At 47.6% G+C, this 17,545-nt stretch overlaps 1 protein-coding gene and 1 long non-coding RNA gene across 3 annotated transcripts in view; one reads left to right on the top strand and one right to left on the bottom strand.

The window, feature by feature from the left end:
- Positions 1 to 229: 229 nt before the first annotated feature.
- Positions 230 to 7,658, bottom strand: LOC308199930. 2 transcript variants are annotated; one of them, XR_013955095.1, is made up of 3 exons: positions 7,320 to 7,658; positions 5,818 to 6,357; positions 230 to 2,315 (listed from the first exon to the last, which is right to left on the bottom strand). It is a non-coding gene; the product is annotated as an uncharacterized lncRNA (long non-coding RNA). The 2 variants fall into 2 exon arrangements; XR_013955096.1 differs by lacking the exon at positions 230 to 2,315 and having other exon boundaries at positions 2,517 to 6,357.
- Positions 7,659 to 7,974: 316 nt separating this feature from the next.
- Positions 7,975 to 17,545, top strand: part of ATP13A5 (ATPase 13A5) — a 31,471-nt gene continuing 21,900 nt past the window's right edge. The window contains exons 1-7 of the mRNA XM_080604800.1: positions 7,975 to 8,226; positions 12,187 to 12,360; positions 13,344 to 13,490; positions 13,698 to 13,768; positions 13,845 to 13,925; positions 14,478 to 14,547; positions 16,346 to 16,480. Coding sequence (XP_080460926.1) covers positions 8,164 to 8,226; positions 12,187 to 12,360; positions 13,344 to 13,490; positions 13,698 to 13,768; positions 13,845 to 13,925; positions 14,478 to 14,547; positions 16,346 to 16,480 — 741 coding nt within the window. The 5' untranslated portion in view covers positions 7,975 to 8,163. The remainder of the gene's footprint in view (positions 8,227 to 12,186; positions 12,361 to 13,343; positions 13,491 to 13,697; positions 13,769 to 13,844; positions 13,926 to 14,477; positions 14,548 to 16,345; positions 16,481 to 17,545) is intronic.

The raw sequence follows: 17,545 nt of genomic DNA, 5'->3' as shown, positions 1-17,545 counted from the left end.
TTTGTTCATGAATATCTCTCCAAAGTTAAGAAGCATTCCCAGTTTGCAACAAATCCCATTGGTAGGTGAAAGCTAGAGGTTTTATTTCTTGCTCTATGCAGTCCTTGCAGCTTCAGGAGAAAGCATGAGAGTAGGTTAGTGGAGTTATTCCCACCATCTGCTGTGTGGGGTACAGTAACAATTTCCTTGGAGATCAAATTCACTGTCCTATTTGTGAGCTCCTGCACACAAGAAATACGTTGCTGCATGTAACAAACTGGCAGCTGCAGTAGGCTGCAGACTAGGCAAATATTTATGTCACAATTGGTAATAGTATAGAAGTGTCAATTTTGGCAAACCTATGGAGTTTGTAGGGTTGACAAGACAAAGACCTGCTTGCCTACTGCTGAAATACAGTCTTACCTGCAAGGAAACAGAATAAAGATGCTAGGTGACATTTAACCTATGCCAGTCTTTAAGATGTCAATCTTTTGCTCCTGTGCAAGTCCAGTGTCTCCAGTTGTAGTGTGGCATATTTTATCATCTTCCCTCACTCGCATCAGCCTCAGTTTGATCAGCAGAGCTATGTGGTCTGTCACTGCTGCACTGAACTGCTTACACAGCTTAACTCCATGGCAATCAGGAGATAGGTGATGTGTTACGCACATCATTGCTGCAGAGAGCTGCGCATACAGACACATCAAAGCTCCCATCTGCTCCCTCACTTCTGGGGGGACATCAGAGCTCCCAGTCCACATCCCCATGCTGGGGTGGTCTCTTTTTTTGCAAATTCTGGGGCTGTGTAAGGGCAGACAGATTGACAGCTCTGGATGTGGCTTTGACAGTCCCTGTCTGCAGTCCAAGCTATTCAAATACAGCGGAAAAAAATCCCCTAGAGGACCAAAGATCCAAGCTCACTTTCTTGTCTTGTGACTGGCAGAGGGCACCGGTTGGACAGACCCCAGTGATCTTCGCCAGCAGGCACTGTCCATCCTGGTTAGCTCTCTTAAACTAAAGCAAAGGGCAGGCTCCCTGGAGCCCAGCCAATCCACTGAGCCACGCAGCCACTCTTAACAGCTAATGTCAGAATTTGATTTTTCTTTTGAAATACAATTGTCCTAGTCAATGAAAAAAAGATTTTTTTTTTTATTTTTGTGCTCCACTTTCTTTTATTTGTTACTTGTTTATTTTAATACAATCATCACAGTTTCTGTCTACTACTCAGCATGCCAGATCCCAGCCCACTTGTCAGCACACACAAGCAAAGGAGGAAAAATGCTAAAAGATGCAGACCATCGCCAATAACAGTTGTAGGTGTGCAATAATATTAACAGGTCAAAACCTATTACAAGACACACCAGTTTTCCACTCAGGTACCACCTTTTTTTTTTTTTTTTTTCCTAAGGAACTAGATGCACATCACAGGTCTTCAGGGGGATTACAGACGGGGCTGTGGAAACAAAGTACCTGCCAAGAATCAACCAGGAAAACAAGGCACCAGGAGCTGGTACCTATAGCAGCCAGGTCAAGGAAAGGAAGCAAAGAACTCTGTTGCCATACAGTGCAAGTGCCTGATGCCAACAATTGAATTTAGAGGACTCATTACTCTCTCTTGTAACATCTAAACTGGGTCTTGCCAGCCCATGTTCCCTGGCCCAGTGGCCAGCAGCCAGGCTGTGCAGCAGCCCTGACAGCAGCACCCCTGGGCACCGCCGGCTGCCCTCTCCTTCCTGCACGGCCCCTCCAGCCCCACTCCTCCTCCTGAGTGCCACTGCACAGAGCTCGCTGCTTGCTCACTGCTGACACACATGCGCCTCGAGCTGCCCCTCGTGGTGCTGTTATTGCTACTGCTAAAGCTTTCCGACCTTTCAGGGCACAAATGGTATGGGAGCATCCCACCCTCTCCATATAGACAGAAGAGCAGGAATGTGGGCATACCAGCCCGTGGCTTGGCTCCAAGGATGTAAGCAGGGCATTCACCAACTGGACCGGTCATGCTGCCCCAGTGACTGGGTGTTCAGTGAGGTCAGGCAAGTATATGGTCCAGGGAACAGCATAAGGACACGTGGAACCTTCCATGCCAGTTTTGGTGGCCACATCCTGGTGATGGAGGGTGCCTCTGCGGGGCTGCAGGCACCATGGCGCTGTCTCCAAATTCTGGGTACATCGGCAATGCCACAGGCTGATGATTGTCTTCCTCTGCCTGGAAGTCGGGCCACAGGGAATGGGCCTGGGTCACTGACAGGATCCTCAGGAGAAATGGAGAATGTCCCAGGAAGGCAGCTGGAATGAGTGGCTCATTACTGGCACGTGTTTGGTTCTGTGGACTGTGAGCGCTGGAGAACACGCCAGGTTGTTACAAAGCAGAGATTTTACATGCTTGTTGTAGCTGCCTTTTAAACTTCTAGGGAGAGGAGATTGATTATTTGAATGGAATATTTTGTGCCTGATTAACTCTACAGATTACACTGACTACAGCCTGACTTATTTGCTGAAATAAATATCAATTTAATTATAAATCTTTTTTTGTTTGTTTGTTTTGTTTTGTTTTGTTTCTTCTTTGGGGACAGAGGGTGCTGTTTTACTGCCTTCTGTACATTACCTGCTGGTTTCTTTATACAGCAACAGAGTCTTTTGGCATGGCTACAGCTTCACATTTCCTTACAGCTGAATGGACACATGGTCCTTGGGCAAAAATAGAGCTTTAATAAGTGCACAAAGGAGAAAAAGAACCTGAACAGCAGTAAGGTTGGACATGCTGTGCACCAAGAAGGAGAGTTCAAATTGCGAAATGTGAGAGGATGAAAAATGCAGGCAAGCCCCAGCACGTCCCTCACCCATCTTTCTTTCTGGGCTTCCTACTGCCCTGTGGTGTGGCTCTGGACGGCGAGCTCTTTGTCCTGCGGATTTGCCTCTTCCAGGAGCTGCCAAGATCCCCTGTGCTTGACTAAGCAGCTGGAGAGGGCCTGGAGATGTGTCTCCAGGAGCTGTGCAGGGCTGGAGTTGAACTGAAGAGCTCTGGATTGCCCCTCAGCAGGGTCTCCTTCTCTGTTGCAGTCCAGCAAAGCTGTGGGCCCAGCCTTCTGGTTGGGCTTGTCGGTTAGGAAGGTCGTAAATGCTTCTCAGTGTAACCCCCTGTGCAAAATGAGGGCCCTTGCCAGGCATCTTGGGGAAATGGTGGCAGAGGCAGAGCTCTGAACAAGCTCTCCAGGTCTCTCACCTTACCCTTGTTGCCCTTCTCTTGCTGTCTGAAACACCTGACTCTGCCGTACATCCTCAGTGCCTGCCAAAGTAAAGGCAGAGACCCACCAGAGCCAAGCTGCGCAACCTGCACCCCCCTCCCCCCCCCCGAGCACTGCAATGTCCTCCACACGAGCAGCCAGGTAGCCAGGTGGGGTGAGCAGATAACCAACAAGGAACCTGGGCAAGGCAGCACTGCGTTTTAGCTCCAGATCCAGGAACCACACGCAGAGTGCCCAGGGCTCCTTGAAGAGCCCCTCTGTGGTGCTGCCTTGGGCACGTCCCACCACCTTCCCCTGTGGACACAGGGCCCTGCAGTGCTGATGCTGAGGGTCCCAGCCGGGCTGAGCCCAGCAGCGCTGCCTGACAGAGATTCCTTGGGAATAGCCATGGGAACAACAGGATCTTCCTGGAAATTGAGGCACCCCACCACTGCCCTGGGCAGCGCTACCAGCAGGTGAAGAGAAGGACTTTCAGGTATGCTGTGACTCAGGTTTGTCTTGATTGTTCTTTTGTGAAATGGAGATTGCGAAAACAGCCCATCCTGGTGGGTGAGGGGCTCAGAGCAGCAGGTGCTTGTGCCGGGTGAACAGACCTGGGGAAGGGGCCTTATGCATCCGGCTCTCCCAAGGCAAGGCACCATGCCATGCCCCTCATTAGCAGGATGGACTCGGGGACGGGCAGCAGGCCAAGGCAATACAAACTTCCTCCCCCTCCAGCCACTCAGGGCTTGTCACCATCAAGAGGTCTCATGACTGTCCAGGCTCTTCTTCCCTGCCCAGAAGGGTCCCAGCGCCATCCTGTCCCAGCACAGAGCAGTGTGTGAGGACGGCCCCCCAGAGTCCACAGGGCTTGTGCGGACAGCAATGGCGTCCCGCCCTTTGGCCTGAGCGTGACAAGGCCGCTGTCAGCAGACGAAGCTGCTCCCGTTGCATCACAGGGTTTTATGTTCTTTCAGCCCATCTGCATGTTTTGTTTGCTTTGCTAGTGAGTGATGTACTTTAGAGCAAACTTTCTTCCCGGTATGTGCAGGGGTCACATCTCCCCCTGAGGGGGATCCTGCAGAGATCACACAGTGGGACCTGACGTGGTTACTTTGCACATCTCCTGCCTCTGAGGCAAGACCTGTCCTTAGATCACCCTTGGCAAATTTTGTCCTAGCTTTCCTTAAAGCAGGGACAAGATTTCCCCTGCCCTGGGTAGCCTGTTTGAGTATTTAAATACCCTTTAAGTTAGAAAATCTTCCTAAATATCGAACCTAACTACAAAAATCTAATTGTTTAATCTAACGAGAAATTAGCCTGGTTTCTCCTGGTCTCTGACAAAAATAGGATTAAAAATATAGTTGACGGTCTTCTTTTGTGTACTATAGGAGTTTCTGTGTTTCAGTTCAGCCTTTTCTATTCTAGTTTAAACAATCTCAGTTATTCAACGCTTCCTCATGGGTCATGTTTTCCCAACTTTTAATCGTGTTACCATTTGCACTCTCTCCATTTAGCTCACACCTTCCTAGAGCCTGAACTCTAGCCGAGACCTTGCTAACACCAAGTCGAGTGGAATAATTTCCTCCCGTCTCACGGATCTCACTGCCCTCCTGTATCTGTGACTCAGAATGACAGCCACAGTTTTGGCAAGGGGATACTCAGCCGTGGTTAGCTACACCTCCTGCTCTGGCATACACTTAGACCACCTCCCCATTTTTTTGGTACATTTTTCCTCCAGCTACTGAGTGCAGCGTTTTACTGAATTTCATATGGTGACTCCATATGGCTGACATGCCCAAATCATGCTGCTTTTTTTCCTTCCTCTAAAGCAGATGCTTCTACCAGCTCAGTGTCATGAGCACATTTCGGTTGCCTTCTCCATCCTATTATCCAGGCTGCTATCAAAAATACGAATATTTTGGGTTCCCCTGGGATGGACAGCAAACCACTGACAGCTACTTTGAGTTCAACCCTTCAGCCCATCATGAAAGGATCCTATTTCCCAGTACCCTCATATCTCTTGAGGAGCTCTATCAGAAGCCTTACTGAAGTCTAAATATGCCACATTAGCTGCTTCTCTCTTATTCCCTGGAGCATCTCCCTGTCAGGGAGGAAATGAGATTGGTTTGATAGGATCTTCCTCTGACAGATCCATGTTAGCTGCTCTTTATCACTTCACTATCCCCTAGCTACTTACAAACTGCTTAAGAGTTTTCTCTTGCAGCCTTCTGTGTATTTAGGTTGGGCTGACTGCCCTGTAATTCCCCAAGTCTCTAATTCCCCGAGCCTCTCTTTTTCACCTTTAAGATGTTGGCACCACAGCCTGGTGGGACTGGGGCTGGAGGTGTCCCACCCAGCTTGGAGAGCTCTTTGTAAATGTGCTAGCAGTGGGCAGCCTGCTGCCCCACACGAGGGGACTGCTGAGACTCCAGTCCAGAGACTGGAGATCATATTGATGTAAATAAAACGCACCTCACCCCAGGTGACTGAAATAGAGAAATCTAACGAAACCACCCTGCTAATGATGCCTTGCATGAGTTCCCTTCCCCTGGAGAGTTACAGGAGGCGTTGGTTGGTGTTAAGCAACCACATGCTTGCAATGGTTGTACTTTACCTCTCTGTGTACAAGCCTTTCGCCACAAGAAGGTTATAGAGGACACAGATGGACCTCATGAAAGGCCAAGGTGCCAGCACTACACAGTTCCTCAGATATTAGTGTTTCTTCTTAAAACAATAGAGTGGAGTGACCTGCAAGTGTATCACATCCTGGCTGCTGCGTGAGAGTGGCTGGCAGGCAGAGCAGTGTGGTGGAGGAGGTTGGCGATGTCCCCTCAGAGGAGAGGGAGAGACAGAGGGGACTGTGTACTGATGTTGAAATCTGACTTCAGCCAGATGGCTCAAAATGACAATGCTTAGGAAAAAAAAAGAAGGGAAAAAAAAAAAAAAGAAAAATATGCATTTTCCTACCATCACCCTGATTTTTCAGGATTCTTCAGTGTTTGGTCCAGCTTTGCTGTTTCATGGATACCACTGCAGCTGCAGACACGGATCTGGCTGGACCATGCAGGGCCATCCCCAGGTAGACTGAGGATGCAGCAAAGTGACAAGTGCTCTTAGCTCATCACAGTACCAGACAGCCTGGCCTCTCCTTGCTCTGTTTCAAAGAGAAGAAATACGGATAAATAGTTTTATTTCTAGCAGTCTGCCTAGTAAAAGATGCTTCTCTCAGTTGTTGGAATATTTTCCAGGATGAAGCTGCAGATAGAGGGAGAACTGGTGGACTTCAGACAAGCTCTGCAGTCTCTGGGTATCATTCTCTCTCCTACCTAGGGGAAGAAAAATTTGGAAGAATTTCTGATTTGCCATCACAAAGATTGCACAAAGTCTCTGTTCTATGGGGTCTAAATCCTCTAGGCTCACCAGTGACAGCCTCCCTGTGGCTGAGCCAAGAAGGGTTTTCTAGCAGTCTGAGCAAACTCAGGGCCATTGCCTCTCTTCACACAAATATGTAGTTTATTCCAGTTTATTCCATACAGCACATTTCTCCTGCTTGGATAAATGGTCATTTTCAGGCTTTGTGACAGAAGGAGAATGGGAGTGAGACAGAGCAATTTTAGGATAATGCTTGGAAAATGTCCCTGACAGCGGGGGCGCAGGAGACTGGAAGGTGTGTGGTGCGTCTGTGCTGCCCAGCTGGATCCCAGAGGATCCACCCAGCCCCTTTGCTTGCCTTGTATCTCAGGCAGAATTTGAAGCAAAATGTAGGTTTGAGGGGACGCTCAGAGCTAGTGGGGGGGTTCAAACCAGATCTACCCCTGCAGGTCAGTGCCCCAGTATGCATGTCCACTGTGCTGAAGCCAAGTCCAGACCCAGGCACTGCGACCTTGTCCCCAGAGGAGATGCCTCTTGCTGACACTCTCACAGGACAAAGGGGTTCTTCGGGTATCAGATGATAAAATGGCAACAGACCATGGACTAAGTCTGATGGATTTTATTTTAACTACATACAACAAGTACCAGTATAATGAAGCCTGAGCAGAATGTGAGCAATCTAAGCATAAGCAAAAGGAAAAGGGAAAAGCCACCAGGCACAATACCGTTAACGATTAATCTTACGTGCTGATGAGCCAGAGTCAGGAAACTTGCTGACCTCTCCTGTTCTCTGTCATGATGTTAGACATCCCCTTCACCAGGCAGCACTGCTGGACCAGCCAGTGAGAGCTACCCCGAGCTGGTGTTGGGGCACTCTCTTTGTGGGATTGAGACTCCGTGGCTACTGCATGCTTAATAGGATGGCATGAGATTTGTCTTTTATACAAAGGCCTGAGAACGAAGCTGGGCATGTTTTGGGTAGCTGGTGATCCATAAATCTGATAGTCTTTTGATGTCCTGGAGGAGGACATTGTTTATGCTAACGTTTTTCAGACTGTCACACAATTGATCACAGGTTCCTTTACATAAGCTGGTTATGCAAGCACACAGTGCCAGCCAGCTCTTGCATTGGCCTGTGCCATACCTGAGGTAAGGAGCATCTCACCACAGGCATCCTGCAGGGAGTGCCTGGTGCTGGCCTGGCTGCTCTGGGGCCAGCTCACTGCGGGGCTGAGGCACCCTCCCACCCCTTTCCTTGCCCCGTGCCTTGATTTCTCCCTGGCACCAGACCACAGACGCCCTCCCTCTGTGCTCTGCTCCAGCCTGTCCCACCCCGGTGAGCACAGCGATACCAGGAAGCAGAGAAATGCACGTGTTACACAAGCCAGGCATTTAAGGGCTTTACACGTGAGGGTGGATTTTCCTCCCTCTCCTGGGAGCATAATAAGAAATGTGTGCGTAATGAGACTTTCAAAAGGCAGTGGAAAGGACAGCAGTGAGAGCTGGCTATAACGCTGCTCCGAGCTCAAGCTTGACATTGCATGACCCCACCAACAAGGACATCCAGGGCTGAAAACAAGGCAGTCAGATGGAGGAAAAGTTTTGGAAGGATCATTACATGCTCCTCAACAAGGATGAAGAAAATGAGCTGGTAAGGAGTGGGGGACTGCGGTGGTTTCTTTGTGTACCTCTTTTCCCACATGCTTCTTTTGGATATGCCTCTGCTTCTTTGTTTTCACCCACCATTTGGGCACCGTCTCTTCAGCATAGCCTTGGTGAAGGCAAAGCCCTGCATGAGTCCTTGCTGACTTTGATTTTGGCCAAGCAAGGGCTGAGGAACATAGTACTTCAGTCCAGAGGCATGGACCGTGGAAGAGACTTCTTTGCCCACCAGAAGTCATCTGGCCATGGAGCAGTGTCCCTTTCCCCCCTCTTTATTCCATTGTCTTTTCCACCCTAACTGTGATTCTCTCTTCTGATAGGTACCCTTCCCATATCATCATGTCACCAGAAAGCAAGTCACAGGGAAGGTGCTAACAAATGAGCTTTATCCTCAATCCTTCTCTGAAGCAGCATTTAAATCTCTTCTTCTGCCATGCAGGGTCTCCGCTGCTTAGCAGGTCTAGGAAAATTGGGCAGATGACTGAAGTCTACTGCAATTCTCATGAGAGAAATCCGTTTATGTCTTTTATGGCAGCATTTACAGAGCAAAACTTTGTCCTTATGGGCTTTTAATTAATATTAATTGAATCTACATCATATTTTTGATTGTAACTGATTATTGACTATTGATCATTGATTATGTGCGGCAGCCTGAAAGGGCTGCACTAAAGGAGTTGGAAACTCTTCCTCTGCTTGCTAATGTGGACTGATTACTCTGAGCCAGGTGATTGTGGGAGTAAGGCCTTCCCCTCCAGCTGTCTGTGCAGGGAACAACTGGAACACAGGTGTTCTCTGTGCATGACGTGGGCACAGAAGTAGATGCCTCTGCACAGGTGTAAAATATATATGCATGTGCATATATGCATGTGCAGGGCTACATGCATATGTGATGCATGCACTGGAAGCACAGAAGTGATCTTTTCCCACAGTGGGATCCTCTGTCCTCTGCAAGCAGATGGACGCTAGCAGAGGCTTCCCAGCATCTGCTCAGTGTCACTGCCCAGCCTTGGGGACTGAGAAAATGCCTGCACTATGGCGATGCAGGCACTGAGGGCATGCACAGGTGGGGTAGATGCTGCCCCACAGAGCACACCTGTGTCTCTGCACCAGGTTTTCTCACAGGGCTACTAATAGTGGTGGGGCTTCAGTGCTGCTGGCTGCCTCTGGTAAATCCCTGCTGGGTTTTGCCTGCTGTGTGTACAGCTCAGACTAGGGAGCTCAGGCTGGCTGAAGTGGGCTGGATTCAGCACAAAATCAAAAATGTGCCCTGGGAGACAGGTAAGGATTCAGCAAGTGATCCTCTGTGTCATGCATAGCTACAGGCAGTGTCCTTCAGGGTGTCACTAGCTGGTGTGGGGAGGTGGCCCTGCAAGCATGCATGTTTCTATGAGCTTAGGAAGCAGTGGCAGTACCAGCTCCCTAATGGGGATGGAGGGCCAGCAAGGGTGGCTGGGGGAGGCTGTTGCCACAAGCAGCCCTTTAGCTGGGAACCAGTGCTCCCAGCTGAGCTGCACCCACCTCCAGGAGATGCCTCCCTCACCCCATCCAGCCTGTGGCTGCAGCCCTGCTGGCAGGGAAGGGCCCTGGCTCTGCCCTGGAGGCTGCTGACACAGCATGCATTGTGCAAGGCTGCCTGGCTTGAGCTGGGCATTGCTTTTTGTAACATGTCCTCTTCCTGTCTTGTTTGCTTCCAGGTGCTGCACTTCTTGGGGACTGTTCCTCGTGCAGGCAGGTGCTGGCTCATCAGGGCAATCCTGCAGTGAACAGGGGTTCCCGCAGCTCTGGCTCTTGGCACAACCTTGTGAGCACTGAGCGTGCAGTCTCTGGGAACGGGCTGTGTGTTAGCAGGGGTTCCCTTGTACCCAGCTGGTGCAGGGTGGTCAGGCTGTTCAGCTGTGTGTTGTGGCTGTATCAGAACTGACTGCTCTGTCCCTCTGCTTGGGCTCATGCCTGGGCTCAGCCCCATTGTGGAGTTGAACAGCTGGATGGGCAGCTCCCAGCCTTGCACCCACCCAGCCCTAACACTGTGGCTCTTCTCAAGCTTTGGCTGAGGTCTTGACTCTCTTCACTGCTTTGTGGGTGAGCTGTGGTCCCAGCTATTGCACCAGCCTTCCTGCTTTCCAGGCGTGCTTTTGTCATTTATTCATAAAAATGTTGCTATTTAAAGGCAAGCAAATGAAGATTGCCGTGAGTTTCCCTAGCTGTGGACACTGGTTTGCCCTCCAACCCTGCAAACAACATCTGTGGTTATTGGCTTAAACTTTGGTGCCCTTCAAAAAAATATTTTGCATGTTGCACCTTTAAAAGCTGCAGTGCCGTTTTGTAATGGATTTTGCTAGCTGGTACAAGGGCTGCATGATTATCTTTATTTCAGCTGAACTGCATTGATTTCAGCTTAGTTTATGTTGATTATGATCAGAGTTCAGATAAATCAAGTTAATTGCTCACTTAAAACTGAATAGGTGCTTACTCCACTGCTTTTTAATCACTTTAAAATTATACCTGAACTTGAACCTGTGTAATTGTTGGTACAAGCCCTCACCAAGGAGCTCTGCCTTGTTGCATATTCTATCCTGTAAAGTGCCAGCCTTCCTTCTGTCATTTCTCTGGTGTGTAATTCAGATGTGGGACTTCCTCATTTTTATACTTTTCACATTTTAAAATAACACTTCCCTGCCTCTTCTCAAATGCAGATGCTGTGTCAATAGCAGGTTATGCTCCCATGTCACATTGTGTAGTTTAATTGGAAAGCTGCTCTGGAAAACACCCAGACCCTGCAGTGTAGCCACACGTAGATATAAAGGAACATTTCCTTTTACTGCCTACTTCTGCCTACAACTGCAGAGTCACTGAAAGCCTCCTTGGGGGCAGGTGCCTCACGCTCCAGTGGCCACACAGTGTGGGTACAGCTACGTGAGCTCTGGCTCGGGTGTCTCACCCAGGTGATGGTGCAGGGCTCCTCCTGCAGCTTCTTCCAGGGGCCTGTCCAGCAGCACCCCAGAGCAATGAGGGTGATGCTGCGTCTGCTTCCCTGCACCCCTGCCCTTGCCAGCTGCCCTGGGGGATGTTGCTGGGCTTTTTGGGGCAGGGAAGGGAGCCGAGAGATGGCCAGGAAGCACCCTGTGTGGGGAAACAAAGGGGATTGCTGCAGCAGAAAGGGAGACACCTCACTGGGGCAATGGTTTTATTTCCAGTGGAAGCTCCAACACAAAAATGAAATAATCGTTTGTTAGGTTTTCACTTCAGCCTTAAACAAACAAAAGCTCTTGTCCCAAGTAAGTGTTTACACAATTTACACTAGCGTGGGTGTCACAGAGGGAGCCCCGTCGTGGGGGCTGCCTGGGTTCCTGCTCTGGTGCCCAGGGGCAGGCAGAAAGGCACAGACACGGCTGCTGGTGAGTGAGTGGGGCATACAAAGCCAAAAGGGCCCTTATGTACTCATTTTCAAGGTACAGCATGCATGGTGGAGGGTAACACACCGGTAGGTACAGTACCTGGCACCTGAGAGGACTTGCGTGGGGCTCGGCCATTTTCTCTCCCCCAGGCAGAGTCTGTTCTGTTCCTCCTCTGCAAGGTGGGCTTTGGCACTGAGCTCACATGGAGACATTCGCCTGGGTTGCAGGCAGGTGCTGACACTGCAGAAAGACATGTTACCGTGACAGGTCTCGAAGTTAAAAGCTCCAGACCAGAGTTAATTTCTCAGAAATCCTGGGAGAGCTGACGCGAGACCACTCCTCTGTCGGCAGCAGCCTGGCATCCTCCTCCTTCCAGCAGCTCTGCGTGCTTAACTATGCCATGTCAATCAGCAAACTCTAATTTCCTAAAATGACCTCAGGCTGCTATGAGGGCCTCAGTCACCAGTGTTTCTTCTCAATAAGCTCGAGCTTTCTGATGAACAAATGCCAAGGTCAAGCTTGTTAACAAAGAGTGCTTTCTCTTTGCTGTACAGGAGATTTTTGGCTACAAAACCCAAGGCTGCCGCAAGGCCTTGTGCATTGCTGGATACATCTTGTCCTGTGGGGCTCTGCTGCTGCTGTTCTACTGGAAGCCGGAATGGGATGTGTGGGCAAACTGCATCCCCTGCAGCTTGGAAGAGGCGGATGTAGTTCTGCTCAGAACCACTGTAGGTTCACCCTCATACCTTACTGCTGTTTGCAGAACCTATTGCTTTCCCAAATGGGGCAGCTTGTCTTCCTGTGCCTGCATGATGCAGCAGGCTACTAACACTCCACATTTGGAAGTGTAGGGGCAGGGATGAGTCAAACTTCAGTGCAGCTCTGCCTCTTCCCATCCTCTATGTACAAGAGGTAGAGCCAACTGCCTTTGCAGGAGGGCTCATCTTCAAAAATTGCATCTGGTAGTAACCTTTCTGCTTTGAAGTTATCAGAGAATGTTGAGGAGATGGGTTTTGGAGAGCTAGATTTTAGGCATTAGTTGTATTCTGGGACTCCAACACTGTAAAGTAAAACCTAACACAATTCTATCAAAGCAAATACTTAAAACACTTAATGGTCAATATTGCAATGATATCCCTAATATAAATGCACTCCAACCACTAAAAGAGTAATCTATTGCTTATTGTAACTAGTTAGATGAGACTAAAGTGATTAAAGGACAATTCAGTCTGACAAGTGCATCTGTAACAGTAAAGCTGAGTTGCTGTTAGCTGTGGATGTGTAAGAAGTAACACAGCATTATAGGAGATCTGCAGAGCACAGGAGCTGGTGCTGAGGATTCAATGTCCACACTAAAAATATTTCAGAAAGCTTTTACTTCCAGCTAGCTCTAGTCTGGTCCATAGACTGAATATCCACCCAGTAGCTATTGAAGCACATCTGGCTCAGTTTCATCTTCTCTGAAATTCCTCCGAAGCATGAATCACAGCAAATGGAGATGACTGTGTGATTGACTTCAAAGTGCTTTACTGATCGGTGCTAAAGCACTGATACCCAGCATCCCTGTTGCTATGGGCTTACATTTGCTATGACTACAATGATGCCACAGTGCTGCTGTTCTCTGGGAATCTCATATGTACTTCTCAGAGTCAGGAAGCATTATCTCAGGCAACATTTGGGGTTGTCAGTAAACTGGGCTCTATTTCCTTAGGATGAGTTTCAGAGATACACCCGGAAGAAGGTGACCTGGATTGATTTGTCTGCATTGCCACTGCCTGACGGCAGTAATTCAGAATGTCCTCTCGTAGCTGATAAAGACTCTGTTATAAACAGAGCTGCAAAGAAGCCACAATTAAAGGTAAGGAGAAACATGGCAGGAAGATGATGGGTGAACTAAGGAGTCAAGGCACCTGGAGGCTCCCCAAAATGCTCTGTCAGCATCTTCCTGCAAATCCTGTTTTCATAAGCTGAAGCTTTCTCCTAAGACAAGGGGAACTGTTTCTGTAACATAACGAGGTGGTTTTCCCTGAAAGTCAAAAGGAATTTCTGCTGTTTGATCTTGCAGGTGAGATGTATACAGGTGCAGAAAATCCGTTACATTTGGGACTTTTCTGTAAAACAGTTCAAGAGAGTTGGGTGAGTGTCAGCAACCTGTTATAAAATACTCTGTAGTGAGGGAGTCCCCTGTGTGAACTCTATTCTGTTCACCCAGATCATTAGAAGACAGCAATACATGTCACAGCATACACCACAAGTTTGGAGCTGGCCTGACAAGGGAAGACCAGAAGATCAGGTACAGTCTACATATGAGTTGATACCTGAGCTAATTATGGCCATATGACCTATTAATTCTCTGTATTAATTTCACGTGAGGTTCTTGCTACTCACCATAGTAGTAAGGCAGTGCAAACTGCATGGGTGGCATTCAGGAAGGTGCAAAATCGTTATCCCCCACACCTTATTGAGCTTTTTGTGTTCTGAGTGATGCCAAAGTAAGTCTGGGGAAAACACCACCAGTTCCAGCTTGGGTTCAGGGCACAGCAAGCCTTGACTGGCTTACCTTGCCAGCATCTCCTTAAAAGCCCTCCAGAGAGCTCATCATGGGACTTAACAGCAAACTGACAATCTTTTCAACAAGGAAATAGCAAACTTCCGCCTCTGGGTAAAATCTTCTCAGATACAATAGCTTCTTGACAGATTTATTTGTCCTGCTCAGCCAACTGTGTCCCCAGGAGTTACTTGTTTAGATAATTGTTAATATTATTTGGGCACACAGCTTTCTGTATGAAGTCTTACCTGTGTGACTAAACTATAACATGGGGAACTCTTCTCTCCCTTCCTACAGGCAGCTGGTGTGTGGGCCTAATGCCATTGAAGTTGAAATTCGCCCCATTTGGAAGCTACTTTTTAAAGAGGTTAGTAAGTCAGACTGGCGTTGAGTAGGACAGGTAGGAAGTGATTTTGAGACTTTGCCTGGGCACTCTGGGATGGAGCAATTGATGCTTCATAGGCATGAGACAGGAAAGTTGATGAACCTCCTTTATGTTTTAACAGTCCAAATGCAGTATAAAACATCAGAAATTCTGCTGCTGGGCTTGTGGCCTCAACAGCAGTGTAAATCAGGAGTGTGCTTAAAACACTTGCAAAATTCTTGTAATTGCTTTATTCACCTAGCAACTTCCTTTTCTCCTATGGCATAGAGGCAAGGCACACTTTTCCTTTGTCAACAAGGACATACTGCAAGACTATCCTTCCTCCACAGAGGAGAAACCTAACACATCTTGTGGATAAGAGAGACACGTGGATGGTTACTGGCTGAGTTTGCATATAGAAATGGTAGACATAAATTTCTTCCAACCTGTAAGCAGAGGCTTTGCATACAGGATATCATGTCATCAGTGTTCACATTAACGGATTATGGATACCACATCAGTATTTCTAAAATAGAAAAGAGCTATGAATGATGGGGCTCCAAGCTAGTATCTGTCAGCACATTTCTGAACTTCAAGAGGAGTTTTTTGAAACCCCACAAAATACATGAAAAGCTCCAGGGCCCCTGAAATTGGTTGGATTTCATATCACCAACTTTTCAGTGCCCTCTGGAGATGGTCTTGAAGAGAACTCCAGTGTAGCACTCTAAAAAAGTTTATTTAATCTGAACTTTGCACTTCCATCCAAGTCTGAAGCTTTGTGATTGAAATATTGATGGTGGTGCCTGAAGGCAGAGTGGTCCTCGTAAGCTGGTGGTATTTCAGTCCAGATACAGCGTCAGTGGTTGAAGGCTGGCATCCTGATTTAGTGTCTGTCTCTTTGTCCTAGTGAATGTTGAAGAGTGCATTAAATTTTCATCGAGGGACCAAATTTGTCAGATGAATAATTCAATTCTAATCCTTATGCAGACAGCTCTTTCGGTGGCTATTTTAGTTATATCAGTTCTACAGAAAAGTCTGTCACTCCTTCAGACACACCGCATAGTGGGCAATTCTCTGAAAAATTTAATCTAACTCTTTTGTTGTTAGTTAGGTACCACAATAACCACAATTATATTCTGAGTTGAATTTCAGTGGGGCTTGTTGCCTGTTTTAGCATAATGCATTATAGTGAGTGATGACCAGTATTGTAGAACTGTCACAAGGTAGAGTAGCCAAAAGTATGAAAGTGAGAGAAAATCAAGCCTTCAATTTAGCTGTAGTCTGAGACTGATGGCCCCACAGACCCTTATTTTTTTTCTGAGATTTTTCTTCTTGTAAGTAAGTATATCCACACTGACATTCTTACATCACAAAATATTAAAGACAATTACTGCAATTCATTCTTCTTCCCTCTTTCTCTCCCATCTGTGTAGAGATTACTTAGAAACAGCAATGTTAAGGTCACCTTTGTTAGATACAGTGAGAAACCAACTGACTAAAAGTCCCTTAAGACTGACTTTAAGTTGCCATCCTAGTTGCTGCTGCACAGTTACTGGTTAGCAACAGCTTTTAATTACAAATACCACGAGTAACATGTAAGCTGGTAAACTCAGAGATGGGGGGCTATTAATGCTCTAAAACAACCATGAAAACATTGTCTTGTGATGGCAAAACAATCCTTCAAGTTGGTGTTGAAGTCTCCTAGACACAGTAGTGAAATGTTCTCCCTTCTTCCTACACCCCGTCTCTGCTGCCCAGTGTTATATCCATCCCCTGACAACTGTTACATTTCTGTTTGCAGATTTTAAACCCCTTCTATGTATTCCAAGCCTTCACCCTCACGCTGTGGCTGAGCCAAGGCTACATTGAATATTCGGTGGCTATCATAGTCCTGTCGATCATTTCTGTTGGCCTAACCGTGTATGACCTTCGACAGGTGAGTGCCGTGCGGCCTGCTAGCGACTACTTCACAGCCACAATAAGTAGCTATTTCTGTGCTCTTTCTGGGTATTTTTTTCTTTTTTATTACTCTGTATTCTGATGTATTGCTGCAGATTTGTTACTACAGAAGAGTAAAAAGTAAAGACCTAGTGGTCTTGATCTTCCCAAGAATTAAAGAGGACTGAAGTCTTGACACGTGGGGTTCATAGGACTTTAAGACGGTGGACTGCACCCATGAGTCTGGTTGCTACTGTAATTTCAGGAGACTTGACTTCCTTTAAGGTCCGCTGAATAGTGGGGTCTTAACAGCAAAAAGAAGCGTGACTTTTTTTTTTTTTAATTCTCAAAGCTGTTCAACACTTCTGTCACAGATTTTACTGCTTAGAAGCATTTTCTAGTAGTCTCAGCTCATTCACCTTTTGACCTAAAGCACTCATCTGTGATGGCTGAAATCTTCAGCCTCTGTGGCAGAGAAACATAGATCAAGGTGAGCCTTACACAGTGGCTGCATGCCATTGAGTCTCCGCATTCAGGCAGGTGAGGTGTCTGCAGCTTCCTGCTGAAAGTGCAGAACACTTGCAGGGAATTTGGAAACCACTTCCTTAGCCTCTGAGCTCATTTTAAATAAACAAGGAAGGCAAAAACCACATGGTAAAAAAGGTGTGATAAGGAAGAAAAGAGAAAATATACAAATGAAAATACAGAGAAAAAGTAAAGTGATAGGAACAGAAGTCTGGCAGGCAACATTTTTAGACTGTTCTGGATTTTACTTACTGCATTCCTCTGCATTGTCAAGATCTAAAAGCAAAAAGGAACTGAGTCCTGGTGAATGTTTTGTTAATCTGCAGGAAGAATGCAGGGATTAGTGGACAGTGCTGAGGAGCACAGCTCCCATGGATGGAGTGACATGTTGCAGGTGGTGCTGGGGTGTCGGGAAGGCAGCCATGGGGTGTGAGGGGCTGGCAGTCCTGCTCAAAGCCAGCCCGAGCACTTGTGTGCTGCTTCAAAGATAGGCATAGCTCACGTTGTCTCCAAAGGCACTGCTCAGACCAGTCTTCCT

The sequence above is a fragment of the Anser brachyrhynchus genome, assembly GCF_964034855.1.
Source record: "Anser brachyrhynchus genome assembly, chromosome: 9".
In the NCBI taxonomy this organism is placed as follows: domain Eukaryota; kingdom Metazoa; phylum Chordata; class Aves; order Anseriformes; family Anatidae; genus Anser; species Anser brachyrhynchus.
This window is presented reverse-complemented; position numbering and strand designations above follow the sequence as displayed.